Source organism: Melozone crissalis, unplaced genomic scaffold (genome assembly GCF_028551555.1).
Source record: "Melozone crissalis strain CALT ecotype California unplaced genomic scaffold, PUWL_Pcris_2 ptg000042l_1, whole genome shotgun sequence".
Lineage (NCBI taxonomy): Eukaryota > Metazoa > Chordata > Aves > Passeriformes > Passerellidae > Melozone > Melozone crissalis.
Window position 1 is genome coordinate 17,303,374 of NW_026535820.1, and position 17,747 is coordinate 17,321,120.

A 17,747-nucleotide genomic window follows, 5' to 3' on the forward strand; every position below is an offset into this window, starting at 1 on the left:
TACTTCTCAAAACAGATAGAAAAAGTAATTGTTTTACACAGTGTACCCTATTATTGATCAGTAAAATTCAGTGTCTGAAGGAGAAGATAATACTGAGACTGAGTAAAAGTAAAGAGATATTTTACAGGCTTGGATCTGCTTAAAAGGTTCCAAGGGACTGAGCAATTTCAGCAATAGTAGACATTTTATGGAAGTTTCTCTTGGAGATAAAAGGAAAGATTAAAAACCTTCATGCCATGAGATGTAAGTTTTGTATCAGCTAAAGTCAAGATACAAATGCCTCCTTTTCTGTGATGCCAGACTTGCTGCATTAGGGGAGATTCATAAATTCTCCCAAATCCTCTGCCATCATCCAATACTTGATTCAACCTTATCTTAGTCCAATACAGTTTTTGTCTGTGGTCCTAGCAGGTAAAACTTTACAGTTGTGGTTGTTGTTGAAATGCTTATTCCATTGCACAAATATTTAATAATTCATAAAATATTAACAAGATGATGAATCATATTGCACTGTCAGCTTCTGAACTTAGAAGTTTCAGGGGAGAAGCTAAATGTCAGGAGCCATTTAAGGCCTTTGCAGTAATGAGGCAGCATATAAGCAAAAGAGACTCCTTGACATGCTGAAAAGATACAGGAAAAGTACAGTTAAGCATTATAATGCATGAAGCATCTACAGGAAACAGGGGGTGTTGGGTCTTAAATTTGGTGAAATAGCAAGAATGGGCAAAATGCTTCTCAGCAAATTCAAAGAAAATCAAATTTATTTGGTATAAAGAAGCCTTCTTGTGTCCCCCATTTAATGACTTTTGTTGTCCTTGCTTGGCAAAGCTTCAGCTGTATGGATTGTGCCTCTTGTTTGCAGACCTGACCTGAACAGATGCTGTTAGTCTGGAGCATGTGCACACACCTGTTTGGGTCATGATTGATCGTGTTTCCAGATCAGCAAAGCAGGCTTAGGAACAGCAATTATACAAGAACTGTGCAGGCTGTGTCCTTAGAACTGGAACTCTGAAAGTAATAACAGTATCTGGATTACAGATGGGCACGTGTAAGAGAAATATTTAAAATATGAGCAGAGGTACTGTTAAAATTGGGTTCTGTACTATAGCCCCTTTATAGGCTGAAGATTGGTGTCACTGCTCGAGCTCTTAGTCTTAGAAGAGAAAATGGATGTGTTGGGCATTTTCTCCAATAGTAGAGGGCAAATGATTCTTCTTGTGGCTTTGTCTTTTATCAGAAATTCTGATCTTTATGTCTGAATGTAGTGTAAAGTGGCTATTTGTTGTTCGGAAGGAAAGCACTATAATCACCATACTTTTCAACCCAATGTGGTATTTTCCAAGGAGCAAAGAGTTTTGATTTTCTTTAAATGTATGACTTTTTTTGAGGAAAGCAGAATAAATTATAATGTGCTTGTAATAGTTCTGTCCTATCTCATCAGTCATATATATTTATGTATTTCTGCAGTGTGTACATATATAGTACACATTTATGAGTAAATGCATATATAGATACATGTTTATACATTGATAAATGTAGGACTTGCTGAAAAGGAAGAGTCTTGTCTTGCCTTGTTCCTTTGATCATTGTAAATGTGACCATGATATCCTGTTTCTCATAAGAGGAGAATTTTCTTACATAGATTCTATTAATTACACTCTGTAATCCACATATCCTTCTCTCCTTACTGTACTTTAACATTGCAATATGTTTCTGCAACATAAAATAATCATCATATCTTTGTGGTGGCTATTGTAAAGTTTAAAAAAGAAAGCTACACTGGAGAGACAAGAAAATTAAGGCCAGGATTCAAAATGGCCATCTATGAGCTATATTTAAAGTCTTGGTATGGCTGAGAGCAGCAAGACAGGTGGCACATACCTCAAAGAGGTGAAGGCAGAGGATTCTCTAGAAGTGATTCAAAGGCAAGAAATGACACCTTAATGGTTCATTTACTCCTGCAGCCAAACTCTGATCAGATGCATACGGTGCAGGCACAATAGCTTGGCCACTTTTATCTTATGCAGAATTAAAAAATTATGAAGTTAGACAGCAGTTCAGCAGTTCTTTTGATATTCACATGATGCTCAGGGCTAAAAACTAGTTATTATAGCATATTAATCTAAAAGGATTGTACATTGATCATGTATTAATCTGGTAAAACAGGATGCTCAATGACTTTAAGGAAGCTTTAATGATTCAACCACCTGTTGGTCCCACCTTGCACTTGTAGGATCAGCATCAGGGTTGTACTGGTAATCAAATCCTGGGAAAAAAAGAACTTACTGAAAAAAAATCTTCATAAATGTGATAGAAAGTAGAGAGGATGCATACCTAATTCTTTAAATACTGGAACTGCACAGAGGTACTCAGCCACAGAAATACAGAGGATTATCTTCTCTCTAAGCACATAGGGCTAATTAGGAAATCTATTTTTTCATAGCAGTCAAAAAGCTAATATATAGAAATATTCATCTGCAGTACAGAGATTATTGGTTTAGGTATTTGTAATGTAAAGAAAGAGAAACCACCCTAAAATATCTGATGATTTTTCTAGAGGCATGCATTTGTCCTGCTTTTGTTGTGAAAATATTTTCAAGGGCGAGTTGCTGGTTGTGTGTTATTTGATCTACCCTCTCCCTCTGCTTTTAGTATGTTCTATATTTTAAACGTAACATGTAGGTGATTTTAAGCTTTGTCAGAATCTATTCCTATGAAATACAGATAGACTCATTTACTCTAGAACTAAGTTTTATCATTATCATTAGGCATTTGACTGCTAAGGCATGTTGAAACTCTGCCTGCTTTTGAGTCACAATACATGGAATTAATTGTGTTCTTAACCCCTGGATATTACATCATTACTTTTGTAATGCTAAAAAAAACATAGAAAGAAGAAAGATAAAATATAAAGAAAAGGCAGAAGAGAGTGCCCAAAACCTCCTTTTAGAAAATAGATGCTTTAGAGAAGGGGATGAGTGCAGGCATTTGGCCAAATATGAAATAAATGTTCTTAAAGAAATTTACAGCAGCTGAAAAAACTTCTGTGTAGCTGGATCAAAGCTGTGTGGATCATGAAGGTACTGACTGTCACCGTTGCCATGGTGCCACTGTTGCCATGGTGCCAGCATCACCAGGTTATCCTTTAAGGAGCAGCTTGTATTTCAGAAGGGTTAAAGGGTTTTCTTCCTTCAGAAGACTGGAGCAGAGCATTGCTCCTCCTACAAGCAATGTGCGCCTAAGTATGCTGCAATGCACAAACTCCTTGCATTGTCTGCTGATTTCATAGGCTGACAGTCCCCAGTGAAGTCTGTCGGGGATGAAATCCCTCAGGGCACGTCTACACTTTGGTCAGGCTGAGGGTAACACAGCAGATGTGCTCGAGTTGGTGTTAAACTAATGGGCAGAACTGAGAGTGAAGCCTGTTTTGCTTTCCCCTTTCCTCCAATTTATTTCACTTTGAATTGTTTCTTTCCCTTGTTTGGGCTCCTCAGCTTTTCAGGCAGGATCATGGCATTACTGTTTCTTTTGGGAAGAGCCATTATTTTAGTGGTTCAAGGTTAAAGCTTCGTTACCTTTCCTTGGAAAAAGTTGTGTGGCTGACTGGAACCCTTCCTTGTCAGTGGATTTACTAGCAGTGCTCCTTCAGGGGCTGGACTATCACCTGAAGCCCTTATGTTAAGCAGCAAATTTTGTCTTGCTTTTTGATTGGTAACAGACCCTCAGAACAAAGTTGAAAGGTCTCAGACTTTGTTTCATTGTATTGATTAACACAACTAAATGAATATCTAGGGAGAGGAGACTTTAAAGGAGAGTTGGTCAGAGGGATTTTGCCTGAATTTGCTATATCTTTTTTAACCAGAGATTGACCTTGGTATGGTAAAACCGATTTGTGAAGAGCCTTTGAGCTTCTAATGATTTCATGGAAAGTTTTGTCATTGCAATAGGCAATATAATTCAAAGCTTCCAGGGAAGTTTCTTTTCTGTGATCGTCTCCAAAGCTGACCTAAAATTAAATAGCTAATGCTACTTTGATTTTGGTCTGTTTCTGCATGCATGATTCATTCAGATGCTTAATTCTGCTCACAATGGAAGACATCTCCTGTGCACAGTATCTGCTGCTGCTAACAGTGCTTTATTTTGTTTCATCACCATAGGAAAAAAAAATAGGTTTTTTTCTACACACTTTGTTTGTACTTTTTTTTCCTTGCCCAAATGCCAGCAATCCAGTCAGACTTGACATTAGTTCTAGTCCCATCCTCTCTTTCTTGTGAGGGAGGGGACGTACCATGTTTGTCATATTTAGCAGGAATTTTTGCTGCCAACTCATGTCAGATTTCCAGTGACAGTACCAGCCCTGCACAATCAGTGAGCTTACAGGTGGTCATTGGTGCCTCTCCTTAAACATTGCTGACTTTCTGCAGCTTGAAACCTCACAGTCAGCACCTGCTCTATAAAAATCTCACAAGTCTGGGTTATTTTAAAAAGACTTGGCAGTACATGCTGGACCACATCAGTTGGGGTTTGGACAGCGGAGATCCCAGTCCCTCAGTGTTCTTCCATGTATTTGGCTGTCCCAGTAAATGCCTTCATCTGTTCAACTGGTTCTGTAGCTGCTGGATGTGTGTGAATGAAAGTATTCTTGCTAAAGTGCAGAGAATTTACCCATCTGGCAATGTTTCGTTGTCTTAAATTTGGATGAAGGAAAGTAGAGGAGAGCTAGATGGAAATGGCTTGTAGGCCACCTGAGATGGAAAATGTATGCAAACAAAGAGAAATGGTGTTAAAAGCTTAGAAAATTCATGTGAATTAATGAATACAGAGGATGGCATTAAAATATTAGTTGTTCTTTTTTTCTATTCTGAAGATTTCGATATATTTCCATTCCAAACATTTTGTATGCTCATGTAACATATGCTTACTCTGCAGTAAACATATGTACAAAGGAGATATAACTCTTAAATCTGGGAAATTATTTCAGTGGCTCTCCATCAAGAAAAAAATTATGTGTTGTTATTGATGTTTTCCTGCTGTAATTTTTATCTTTTTGGTAGCACTGGATTATCTTGATGTAGCTGTTTTCCGTGGCCCTAACAATGATCCATTTCCCTGGCGATTTTTGATGATTATCTTAGCAGCTGGTTAAACCATGCAGAAGAGGGACAGAACAAATATTATGTCTATAAAAAGCTTGATATTACTTTAATTCCGACAGTAGAATGAAAACAAATGTTACATACATCAGAATCTTTTTCCTGATGTTTTGAGAAGATGACCCAATGGTAAATAGAATGATTTATTTTGAACAGTGAGTGAACTTGATGAGCTGTTTCAAAACACTCTCTTTGGAAAAAATACGCGTCTTTGTAAGGACAGAGGTTTTGGCAGTTTGGGGAAGTGAAGTTACAAGGATTGGCTCTGTGTACATAAACTAAAGAAAACTTTTGTAAAGTATTCTGTGTTCACTTCACAGTGAGAACTATGACATTTAACTTCTTAGCAGTTTAAAAGTTTTAAGAAAACATAGTTTTATATGGAATGTACAAGTAGAGTGCTAATATTAACAAATCATGGTCATGTCAGGACTAAATCCCCACCATATCTTTCCATTCCAGATAGAAAGATTAAATCAGAATCTAATTTTTGAAAATGTCCTCATCGGTGTTCTTGGCTATATAAACAATATCTTCCTGAACAACTCAGAAATGCTAAATATTCAAAATCTGCAGCAAGCTTCTGCAGCCTGAAAATCTTTCTCTGAAGTGATTGTAAAGTCAGGGCTGAAGGGGATCCATGATAGCTTGGTCAGGAATGACACTTTTATCTGGCAGGGATGTCTGGTTTGAACCACTCGAAATTGGACACTCCAGAGTCTGTGGTATAACCACAGCTGGTCAGGGGAGAACTCAAGGCAGCAAAGAATGCAGAGTTCCACATTCCTTTATCTCCCAGGATCCAAGTTTGTGCACTGCCAAGGACCAGGAACCCTTAGGGTGCCATCTCCTGTGTTCAAGCCGCATATCAGACTTATCAGAGTTTTCTGATGTTATATGTTCAAGAAAAACATCTAAGAGGGAAGCTGGCTCAGTAATTATCTTACCTGTTCTTAATGTCTACAGCTAGAAATTCTCCAGTCTTTATTTTTTATTTTGTTATCTGTTAACTGAATTAATCTCTTATTCCAAAATAAATTCCATTTCCTCTCATATTTTCTTAAAACAACATTTATGAAACAAATTTTACTTTCTCTTTGGAAATTTTTTCTTATCTGACCAAAGTGATAGGGTGAAAGGAGGAAATCATTCACATCATGAGTTGTGCAGTGGTCTGTCTGTCAAAGTCCTTGGGAACCCTTTAAAGCTAGTGGCAATTGTGCCTCCCTCCACTCAGGAATCACTAAAGCAGATTTAGAAAACGTGGGCGCATTGGAGCATATTTATTCCTATGCCTACTATTTTCCTGTGCAGAAGTGATTTTATGTGCTGAATTTATTCCTACTGTGCAACAAGTTCTTCCACACATTGGGATATTTCTGCTTCATGGGTCTGTTACCCAGCATTTCAATTATACCATTGTTTTTCTAGTTGCCACTAATTCAGCCTGGTAAGGAGCAAACTCTAGAACTCTGGTATTGAATTAATTTCTTTGGATCCTGAGGTTGAGTGCTGTGTTGTCCTTGATAGCAGCTTGTTAAATGTAAATGGAAATGTAAACAATGTGTGGAATGTTTTATGGCACCTGAGTCCTTCTCGGTTTCCCAGAATAATGGGGATGCTTGAAGTTTTCACCTTTTAAATGGGGACCTGAATTTGGGGATCTCCTGAAACCAAAAAGTTTGAAGCCTCTAACTGGCTGAGTGGCTCTGTTTTTTCTCCTGGTTTCTGTTCCAGGAGAAACAGGATCTGATCCCTTGAACTAGAGTATTCATGTGAAGAATATTGGAGTATTTATGTGTTTTGTTCCCTGACTATTCAGGCCCAATCTCTTGTGTGGAGGGGACCAACCCACTCTCCACAGACCTAATCCCAGAGAAGTATCAAGGATACACGATTTCTTGCAATGCTGATACATATGTAAAGAACTAGAACTGGTTTTGGTTGAGGTACAAAGCACAATTTGAAATGCCAAGGTTTTTGGTTAAATTTCAAATGACTCGTGAATAACTCAGTGATTTGAACTACAGAAATAGCTGGAATCAAGACAAATAGGTGTTAATAAAGTGCTCCTTTAAAATGAGTCTTATTTTTGCGGTACAATGGAACGGCAGAATAAACTTAGACTGATTTATTTTAAGCAACAATCTTGAGGGGAGGTTGTTTTGTTTTGATTTGATTTTTCATGCAAGGAAGGGTTTGAAATGATTTCTTAGGAAAAATTTCAGCTCACATGGAAATGTTTTGTTAAGTTATGCTGCGCTTGAATTTTTTTCCTAATCATCGAAAGCTGTGTCAGAATTTTGTTAGAAAATTTCCGGGTAAGAATGTTTTTAAAGTAGCTTTCGTAATACTGACTGGTCACAGTTCCTTTAAAAGTAGGCAGAGTCCATGGAGCTATTCCTGTTTCCAAAATAGTTGGCGTTCAACCATCCAGCTTGTACAATTTGATAGAATTAGTGACTGTATGTCAAAATCTTGGGGAGCTTTGTTGAAAATAGGCATATTATAGCTAATTAAAATTTTCCTTTCCACCTCTTAGTTTCACAGATTAGGCATCAAAATATATTTGGAAATCATTAACTTTAGTTTGCCCTTTAACTTGCTTTCTTTTGTCTTGAAAACTCATTCCTTTTACTAAAGCATCTAAATGCCTAGGAGGACAACTGTGACCTTTAAAGTGAAGAAAGAAAGATTACTGCACTTAGCTTGTTGTGAATTTATTTTGTTGGTTTTTCTCTTTTTTTATTTTAAGGCCATTCAGAACATCAGTGTAGGTGGGTGGGTTTTTTTCCAACTAAATGTGCACTTAAAACACTTTAGATAATTCTGAAATGTACTTAAAGGAAAATTACGTTCTCTACTGTGTCTCTAGTATTTAGATTCTTCCCCGGAACAAATGACATTGTTAGCTTCTCTGAAAACTTGTTTTTCATTTTTAAACATATTCTTCTTTTAGATAAATCATCAAAGGTAGACATTTTAGCAACGCCTTTTCCTTTTGGTTTGTTTGTGATTTGTTTTTTCTTTCCTTACACACACTTACTTCATGCGCTCTTCCAACCCACATTTTGTTTGTCTTTGGCACTGAGACTCTCTTACATAATTTCTCAAAAATACAACAGTGTTCAGCTATAGTAGTCCAAAAGGGTACAGCCTGCATTTTTGCAGAGGTTTGGGATGATCACAGTAGAATGGTGTATTGTTTCTGATAGGGCCTGTTTTCGGAGGTTTCTTGAATGCCTGTTTCTCTGCCCTTGGCCTCTTCTCAAGTTTCTAATAAACAGGGCTCAACAAGGGAGTGGGTGGCACAACTTTAGCTTGTGCCACTTCTCAAACACAGCACTTCAGTTTCTTTGAGGAGATGAGCTTTAGGAAAAGAACGCTCTGTGCGTACCACAGCTGCCATCCTTTGTTAGTTTCTCTTTACATGGTCGGTAATTGGTATTGTATATTTTTATGTAATAAGTTAGCATTAACCTAAAATAAGCTCAGTACAGTTAATTCCAGAAGCATTCACACCAGAGTAAATGAGGAATGATTCCTTGTAGGTCAGTGCATCTGCTGCACTCTTTGTAAGGGGAGAACCCAGCCCACTAGAACAAGGTGCAAACTTATTTTAGAGCACTGGTTTTGAACTAATGGATATTCAGCCTTGCAGCTGGATTTTAGGTAAAGTGCATGAAAGATTCAGCTCCTGAATAGTTAACTTCTACTGTTTGGAGTAGATATCAGCTGTCTCTGGGTGCAAATAACTGTGAGACAGGCCACTGAATGTGCACAGTTGCAATATGATCTTGAGTTTTGAAGCATAACTCTCTGTTTGTGACTTGTCCTCTCTCAGTCTCTTTTGAGTATGCATGTTAAGCTGTATGTTTGCTTACATGTATAGATACAAGGCTTTAGGAATAGATACATATCTTTGACTTTCCCTAGCAGTAGGAGTTCACTTTTTCTGTTGGCTTGGAGCTATACAGTGTTGCCTGTGCTGTACACTTCTGTGGCTGGAAGTGTGAAAACACTGAAGTCAGGTGAAGTTTTTATCAGGAGGTGTGTCTGTGGTTGTATTGGTACCAGCAATTTGATTGCTGAGCAGGGATGGAGTGGGCCTGCAGTCATGTGTTGTCCTGTCTGGATCAAGTCCATCTCCTGCCTAATTTCCTCTGACAGGGGCCTGGGCTGCAGGCACATGGACAACAATCAAGGTGTGAGTTATGGTAATATCTAGGAAGCAAAATGCCACTTGCACACCTGAATGTCCCTAAAGTAGCAAACATCCCCAAAGAGGCCAGAGGAGGCATGCCTTGTGTAGTCCCTACTGAACACCTTTGCTTCTGTGGCACTGCATGGTCTCACTGCTGCATTTAGATTGTTGTCCCCTCTCCACCTAACTATAGAATGGGACTCCAGAGAGAGGACACACAACATTCTCTTCTTCACCTGCCACTCCTGCCTGGGAGTTGATTACACTCCAGGCAGATTCAGAGTCTGCCTTTTAAAATGTGGCCATAACAATTGTAGCAGGTATTGACTAACAGACTGTTAGTCCAAGCTCTGGTGCACAGAATCTACTCTAAAATGGCATTTGGTTCCCTACTGCACGTGTAGCAATGCTTTAACAAGTAATAGATTACAGAATGAAGTTTCTGCTGTCTCCCCTGGGAGTCAACTAGGCAAACAATGATTAGGAAATCTTAGCTGATAATTGTTTAAATGTTTTGTTTCTTAATTTCATTTTTTTCCTTGGGCAATTTTTTATTAACCTAAATAGTTCCTTTCATTCCTCAGCGCTTGTGTTTCTCAAGTTTTTGTAAACCACTACCAAGTCTTCCTTTCCCACAGGCATTGCTTATCCTAACTGTTGACTGAAAATCAATCCCCCCATCTAATGACTCTGTCACTGTTCTTTGAACTCTTTCCATTTTACATTATCCATCTGGCAGCAAAACATCCAAAACTGCACGCAGGCTGCAGATGTGGTGGCTCCGTAGCTGCTGAGGCAGGGATCTATTACAAACCATTGTACGTCAGGATTTAGCTGTTTCTGGGATCAGGACTTGGAAAGCAGAGTCATTTGTCTTTAGTTTCTCTGCCCAGAACACCTGGGGGTAACGAGAGACTTGTATCATAAACCTACTGAAGTTGTGTTGTTTTTCTTAACCCTGTACCCTGTTATTTTTTGTTTTGTTTTTATACACCTATAAACACATTTCAAACTCTCATTCTCAGAAATATAAGGCTTTCCAAACCTGGGATCCGACTGCTCTCCCCAGCCTGCTGTCAACAAGTAAAAGCCAGCAGGCTGCTAGGCCAGGCCAGCTGGGATATGTGACAAGGGATCCCTTGCTCTGGTTCCCTGCTCTGCCTCTGCTCTGTCCTGGATTCTGTCGGGGTCAAAATCGAATTGTGATGTGTGACTATCATGCTATCTTCAACTGAAAGAGGAAGATGTGACTGCACACATGGAAATTGAATTTCAGCAAAAGTATTTTAGTTTTCATTTGTGATATCACAAGTTCACAAAATGTTTTTTCCTTCTTTTCAATTTAACAGGTTATCACTGCTGGTTTATCGCCGTTCTTCTTTGTCATGACTGCCAATGTACTAACAATTTCTTGGTAAGTGCCTACATGAGCTTTTTGTTTAACAGTAAAGATGAATTTTCACACAGTGCTTCATGTGGAAATATTTTTAAATGTCAAGTTCTATTGCTGTCAGTGTTATTTTGCATGTAAGGAGAACTAGGTGTGCAATGATGGATGCAGTACAGTAATAGAAAAGTGTTTTTTCTACCTCTGTGGGAGAACATGGACATTTTAGACATTAAGCCTCACCAAAATTCACTCAGCACATTTTACAGTGAGGCAAATGGATCCAATAAGCAAATAAATGACCCATTCAAAGTCATGCTGCAATTTAGTGATGGAACTGGAAGTAAAACACAGGAGTCAAGGTTTGCTGACAGTATCTTTTTAACCAAGAGAGTGAATTCAAGTTTCCCTAACACACTGCGTGCTGTGAATGCATAAAATTAATCTGGAGAAAAATAATGATGATAAACATTTTCCAGAGCTGTATCTGGATTTTGTAATGTATGGCCACACAGTACAAATCACCAAACCTGAATTTTTTAGGTAGTAATATAAAGAATTGGGGTGCAAGCTTCTTTGGTTCAAGGCAGTGTTTTTGGTCTGTGTTTGTGTAGCACACAGTCAAAGGAGCATGGCTGGTGCTCCTAAAGGCTTCTGCCATGCAAATAACTTCTCAATATGGGGTTAGGCTTGTGTCTCTGAGGACAGATTTTTTAATGGAAATAAAAATCTACTTACTTTTGAAAAGCTCTAAGCTTCTTTCTTTCTACTTGATTCATGATTCATTCAGTTTGATTGCCATCCTAAAGATTCAGCTCTGCACTGAATGGAATTAGCATATTCTTTCTTCAGGTGTGATAAGAGCCTTATAGAAAGGAGACTCTCCAGTTCAGACTGGCCCCATTTACTTATGTGTTGATATGGATTCCTGTCTGTATTTTAGGCACATGTAGTCTCAAATGCTAAAGTAAGTTGTGCTTTTTTTTAGCTCTAGGTAATACATGCTGCCTGTGCATGTCAGAGACTTAAGCAATGTCAAAGCAACTACAACACACTCCTAGTCCAGGCCATTAACTTGCTGCTCTTCACTATGTTTTGCATGTGTTTGTGCAGGTCTGTCACATGTGTGCTAGAGGCAGGCTTTGATTATACATCTGTATTCACTGACATCTGCACTAAAAATTCATGTGTACCTTTATTAATGTGCACCTTTGTTAATGTGAGCGCACAGACCCATGTAGTTGCACACATGCCACCTGCCCTATATGGACTGAAACTTCTATAAATGATGAACACATCTGTATGTTTACAAGAAAATTTGCTTTAGCCCTTGGGCCACTGTTACATTTTGATTGTCATAATTAAAAAAGAAAACTATTTCTTTTATTTATATATTTTAAAAATTTTAATTCTGTTAGTGCTTGTGCATTGGCAGTGCCTTGACTTAGCAGCAAAGCTCTGGAAATAGTTTGTTGGATGATAGCAGCTGCAGAGTACTCATGAGAACATTAATCACTGAGGATTTTAGTGCTGCTCCAGTGTGGTCATGGACAATATCATATGTTAATTTTTGAGCTATGGGCAAGTGCAGTTATCTGTCACCCCACTATAAACAGAAGCTGGAGAGTTTGCCACAAGGGAAAATGAAGGTAAAATCAAGGGCTGGCATTTAGCTGTGATTTTTGCTCTGCTTCATCTTGAAGATATAACAATGGTTTCCATTTGCCTAGTAATTTGGACTGCATGGGCATGTGGATCCCAAGATTTCAAGTCCTTCAGAAAGGGATTCTTCTTCTCTGATGTAAGACATATGATATTAAAGAACAGTTCTGGTACAGGCATCTTTTTACAGAACAAGGCTGGGCAGTTTATTATGTTTTGTACATAATTGCCAGTCTCATTTTTGAAATGGTATGTCAGAGACAGATTTATTTTTTAATCTCTGTTAAAAATTTAGAAAACAACACAACTACAGAAACAAGAAAAATATTTCTGAGGTCTTCTGTATGTAGCGTTTTGGAATTTTTTCCTTTAGGGTGAAGGGTATATTATCTAACCATAGATTCCAAAGGAGTTAATGCATAGGGTGTGTTTATAACTGGAGCTGAAATAAGACATGGGGGTTAACCCTCTCCAGAAAAAAGCACTCAGATGTTGTTACCAACTGCAGGTGGCCAGACTCAGTGGTTTAGACCCTTTTTGAAAAGCTTACAGCCCTTGTAGCCTTTTGCTCCTTGTTGGTAATTGCACACCAAAGCTATTCTGTCTTCCCAGTGGACCTTCACAGACTGTCTGTAGCACCTACTTTCCAGGGCTGTTTACCGTGGAATTGTAAGATATTGTGCTGTTGTTATACAATATTTTTTTCCTCTCAGGAACAAGGGCAATTATGTGGTTTTTAAAACAGCTCACCAAAGCTAAGATTTAAATGAATGTAATGCTATTAGACCAAAGAGCCTTCAGCTTTACATGCTTTTTTTTTCCAAAGGAAAAAAAAGTACTCTTAGAAATGAACTTAACAGAAGTTTGTTTTGTTTATAAAGTTCAGTAAGGAGCTTTTCTGTTTCATAAGCTAATTAAGCCATGGGGCTAAGATGAAAGGTCAGTACACTTAGCTTTGCACTGTTCTAAAAGGAGAGAAGAGTCGGCATCTTACCATATTCCTGTCAGCAGTGAGAGATAACAGAGGAGACTTGGGGATTAACTATTGCATGCATTGAGTGGGTTGATAGCATATTTAAGGGAAGGCTTTTGTAAAACCATTCATCCTGACTTGGAACCCTGCTCCTAGGCTGACTCTTAGGGAGCAGCCTTAATGCCAAGGCTGTGCTGAGAGCAGCACAGGAAAGGAGTCCTTGGGCACAGGTGCCTTTTTGGCTGGGGCAGCTCCTTTAACCTCACCAAGAGAGACAAACACAGGAATTTCTACTGCCTCGCTGTGCCAATGGGATCACCCCAGCACAAAAAGGTTTTCCCAGATTTCACCCTGTCCACAAAACCTAGGCTTTACATCTCTTCCTGATGTTGTCAAGTGGCAAGTTTTCAGGACAGAATACAAACAGAAATTGCAAGAGGGAATCAATAGGCTAATAAGGTTCAAACTCTCTTGCCTCCTTTTTCTATTCTTGCTAGTGAAGGGGTGTGCAGCTATTGTAACTAGGGGCAACCTTCTCCATTTAGATTCCTGTCTGTGCATTTTTACTGAATAGCACCAGCCCGAAAACACAGGAAAGGTAATTTCTGATGAGATCATTTAAATAAGATATTTTGGGCTTCAGCATTTTCTTAGTGAGACAAATGAAAAAATCACCTGGGTTACTGTCTCTAGGTTGGAATGTGTTTAGATAAAATAATGCCTTTTTGTATCAAGTAGAAGGACTTGCATGATGCTAAATTTGTGATATACTTTGTTTACAGCCTTGTGGTCGGTGGAGTTGGAGAAGCATTGCTTGTTTACACTGAAAGGACAGGCACATAAAGAGGAACCAGATCTCGCCAGTTGGAACAGAGCTGACTTGCAGCCTAGAGACACTATCATGAAAAAAGTGGCAGCAGGAATGAAGAAGTGCAACCAAACATGAGGAAAGAGATCTATTGTTGTTTTTTTTTAAATTAAGAAAAGAACCTATGCTATTAATAGTGCTGGTAAGGGAGCAGCAGAGTTGGCAGAGATGGTAAGGAGCCTTTGCCTCAAAGCACAAGACCAACTATATCAGATTGATGTGGTAAAGAAAAAACTGCACTGTATCATGCTGATGGCTCTGTGTGAGCACCACTCAGTAGCAGCTTCCTGCACAGGGAGCTAAACTCAGGAATTCCCCACTGGATGCCCCAGTGGCTTTTTTTTTGTTTGAAGCAGACAGCAGGTCATACCAAACAATGTATAAATTCAGGATCTGGAAGGATGGATTTTGCCTCCAACTGTTCTGTAAGCAGCAAGCTGCCACACACAGGTCTCTGGTCATGTTGTCTAAACTGGCACAGGGACTGAGGCCAAAGGGCTTGTGGAGATAATCCCCTTCTGGAACTGTGGCAGTTTGACAGCCTTTCAGAAAGGGAAAATCAGCAATAAATCTCAATATCTGTAGTGATTGCTCTTTGTGAATTTTTTTCTCCCCCATTCGCTGAGATTTCTCTTGAACTCTGCCAGTTTTTGTCAGCTGGAGGGGGTGGAGGGACACGTACTGTTCCCAGCAGTGGTTTGTCTTTTAAATTATTGCAAGGGGAAACAAAGAACATGAACCTTGAATGAATGTCATAAAGAGTGTAAGGAAATTAATCTCAAGTGTTCTTAAGGTAATTTCACTTCTGGTTGCTTAATGGCTGTTAGAAATTAGACTTGATATATTAGAGCCTGCAATCTATGTGAAAGTAATATTAAATGATGAGTTTATATTGTGGGAACGGTCTACATGGTAAAAGGCACTTGATAACAAATCTTCAACGTGGAAAGAGACTCGTCTCACTTGTTGTTAGATATGTAGCGTGCAGTCCCTCAATCTAAGCTGACCAAATTTCCTTCATGGTCAATGGAAAGAGGGTTGCCCTCACAGAGATGATCCTTCTTGAATGGATTGCTATGTTAGGAAGTGCATTTTTCTCTGTAGATAGAAACTGAATTTCTAGTCTAGACAAGACACATGGTTTCTATAGGGCTACAGTTACCGGAGGCTTCAATCTAACAAATTCCACCAGATGGGCTTGAAAATATGGCTACATTTTAATTTCAAATAAAACACCATAGGTTAACAAAGAAGGTAAATTTTACAAATGTTTGCACTCAGTTTCTATGACTGGAGAATTTTAAAAAGAGATTAGTTGGTTTTCATAAAAAAAAAAATTGCTGCAAAGAGAAGCTTAAAAGGTAAGTACTCTGGTCAATATTGTACCTAAGCTGATCTCAGTCTATCACAAAAGGTCTCCTCACATGGGCCTGCTGTCTGTGTATGTTGGGTCCCACTCTGGCTTGAGTTTGGTGTGAGCCATTTTTTAGCCAGGTGGTAAAACTCAAGTTTGAGAAGAAAGGGGGAAGAGAGGGACAAGCATGAAAAAATAAATGCTTGAATTGAGCACTAGTCCAGAAACCAGCGTGAGCCTCATGGGAAGTTGGGCCCATACACCCAGTGAGCCATGACACAGCCAACCATGGGTCCCCATGGCATTCCAGTCTGTAAATTCACAGTGCTGGGAGTGATGGCTGCAGCATTCTGGCTTTCCCCTCAATTCTCTCTGCCAGCCAGTTGTGCCAATGCAGTAGGATCCTTGCTGTGCCACCTCTCTGCTGACTTTGAAGTGAACAGTGACCCTGGGAGACCTCATGGAAGAGTCTCTGCGTGACTGCCGAGGTTTTGCAATCGTAGCTGGAACCCTTGCTGTGGGAAAAGCTCATCTTGTACCTCTCTTCTTGCATAACTTTCAAGGGTAGGCTACAGTCTGGTTTTTTTTCTTCCTCTATCTCGCCTGTGCTGTTCATAGCAACGTGCAGAACACCCATTTGCTTTCTTGCTGGTGGTCTCAGTGGAAAGGCAGAGGCCAAACCAGCAGCCAGGGTTGCAACAGCACTTTGATCAGAGGGCAGCTTGGCATGGCTGCAGGAAGCCTTTTTGGCTGCAACAGGCATTTCTGGGGGAATTCTGGGCCTGCAGATACTGCATTAGAATCCTCCTGCACAGTAAGGCAGCTTTATTTAACTCACGCATGTTAAACAACACTGAACTGTTTTAACTTCTCCTTGCATTTTTTGTGTCTTGCATTTCTGAGACTCTGCTTGAGGTGAGTAAAAAGCAGAGGTTTTTACCTCTGGTTTTTACCTCAGGTTTAAACTGATTGCTACATAGGCAAATCAAAGAACCACAGTGAGCAGTGGAGTTGGGCTCCTCTGTCAAACATGCAGAGCAGCATGAAGCTCATCAGTCTTGCTGAAAACTCAGATTAGGGTGGAAATAGAGCTCAGTGGCCTTCAAAATCCATCTTTGCATATTTGGACTTGTTTTAAGGTGTTGAAGGCACGGCTTGGCATCCTTCTTTCTCAGGCAGGGGAGCCAGCAGGGCCAGGTTCCAGTGTGGCATCTGGCCTCTGGGAGAGTCCTGTAAGCCAAGGGCTGTTCAGTGCTGCTCACAGTGAGCTGTCAAAGGGTCAGCCTGTGATGGGGCTAAGAGTGGTGGGGAGAGAGCCCTTGGGGGACTTCTGGCTGTTGGAGCAAGTGGTGCCTTTCTCAACACATGTGTGCTGAGTTGGGAATGCCAGCCTGGAGCTGGTCACCAGCAGCAGTTGCAAAGCCCCAAGATGGCATCTCAGCTGCCAGAGCAGAGCAGGTCATACAAACCTAAAGGTCAGCTCTGGAATAGCACCAAGAAGACCCTGGCTCTCCACCACTGCCCTTGGGAAGGTGTATGTTCCCACCAGTGGCACCCAAGACAGCAGAGACACAGAGCTGGTTGGGCTCCCTGGTCCTCACAGCCCTGGGTGAGCAGGCAGTGGCAGCAGAGGAGAAATGTGGGCAGGGCAGGGCAGGCACTACTGGCTGCTTGCAGAGGTTGGGCACTGGAGGGGATGGGGTAGAGCAAACCTGGTGATTTCCTGAGAAAGCAGTGCCCTGGTCTTTCATTCAGCTCTCCACAGAAAGAGGGATGCTGCATAATAAAGAACACACTTCAGGGTTAAGTGATCTTCAAAGCAGGAAACCTCAGAAGCTCAAGCTTAAAATGGCTCTTGCAGGATTCATGACAGTTATGTTAGGTAATTTGAAGCAGGAACATGCAAGGTTGGACCATTTCTATCTAATTGACCTTTTTTGAGTCAGTCAAAAATGTAAAGTGCTGAACACACAGATCTGAGGAAGGAGGAGCTCCTTTAGTTTGCAGAGAAGCAACGACACTGATTCCTGCCTGAGTGCAAAGCAGTGGGTCTGCAGCTCAGCTGATACAAAACACTCCACATTGATTGGTGTCCAGCATTTAAGGAATTCACTGTTCTTGGGTTGTCAACACGTGAGACTACAGA

General features: G+C 40.0%; 1 protein-coding gene across 4 annotated transcripts in view; it reads left to right on the top strand.

The window, feature by feature from the left end:
* Window positions 1–15,168, top strand: part of TMEM241 (transmembrane protein 241) — a 54,941-nt gene extending 39,773 nt beyond the window's left edge. For all 4 annotated transcript variants that reach the window (XM_054284881.1, XM_054284882.1, XM_054284883.1 and 1 more), the window contains 2 exons: window positions 10,707–10,771; window positions 14,162–15,168. In XM_054284881.1, coding sequence (XP_054140856.1) covers window positions 10,707–10,771; window positions 14,162–14,222 — 126 coding nt within the window. In that variant the 3' untranslated portion in view covers window positions 14,223–15,168. The remainder of the gene's footprint in view (window positions 1–10,706; window positions 10,772–14,161) is intronic.
* The last annotated feature ends 2,579 nt before the right edge of the window (window positions 15,169–17,747 follow it).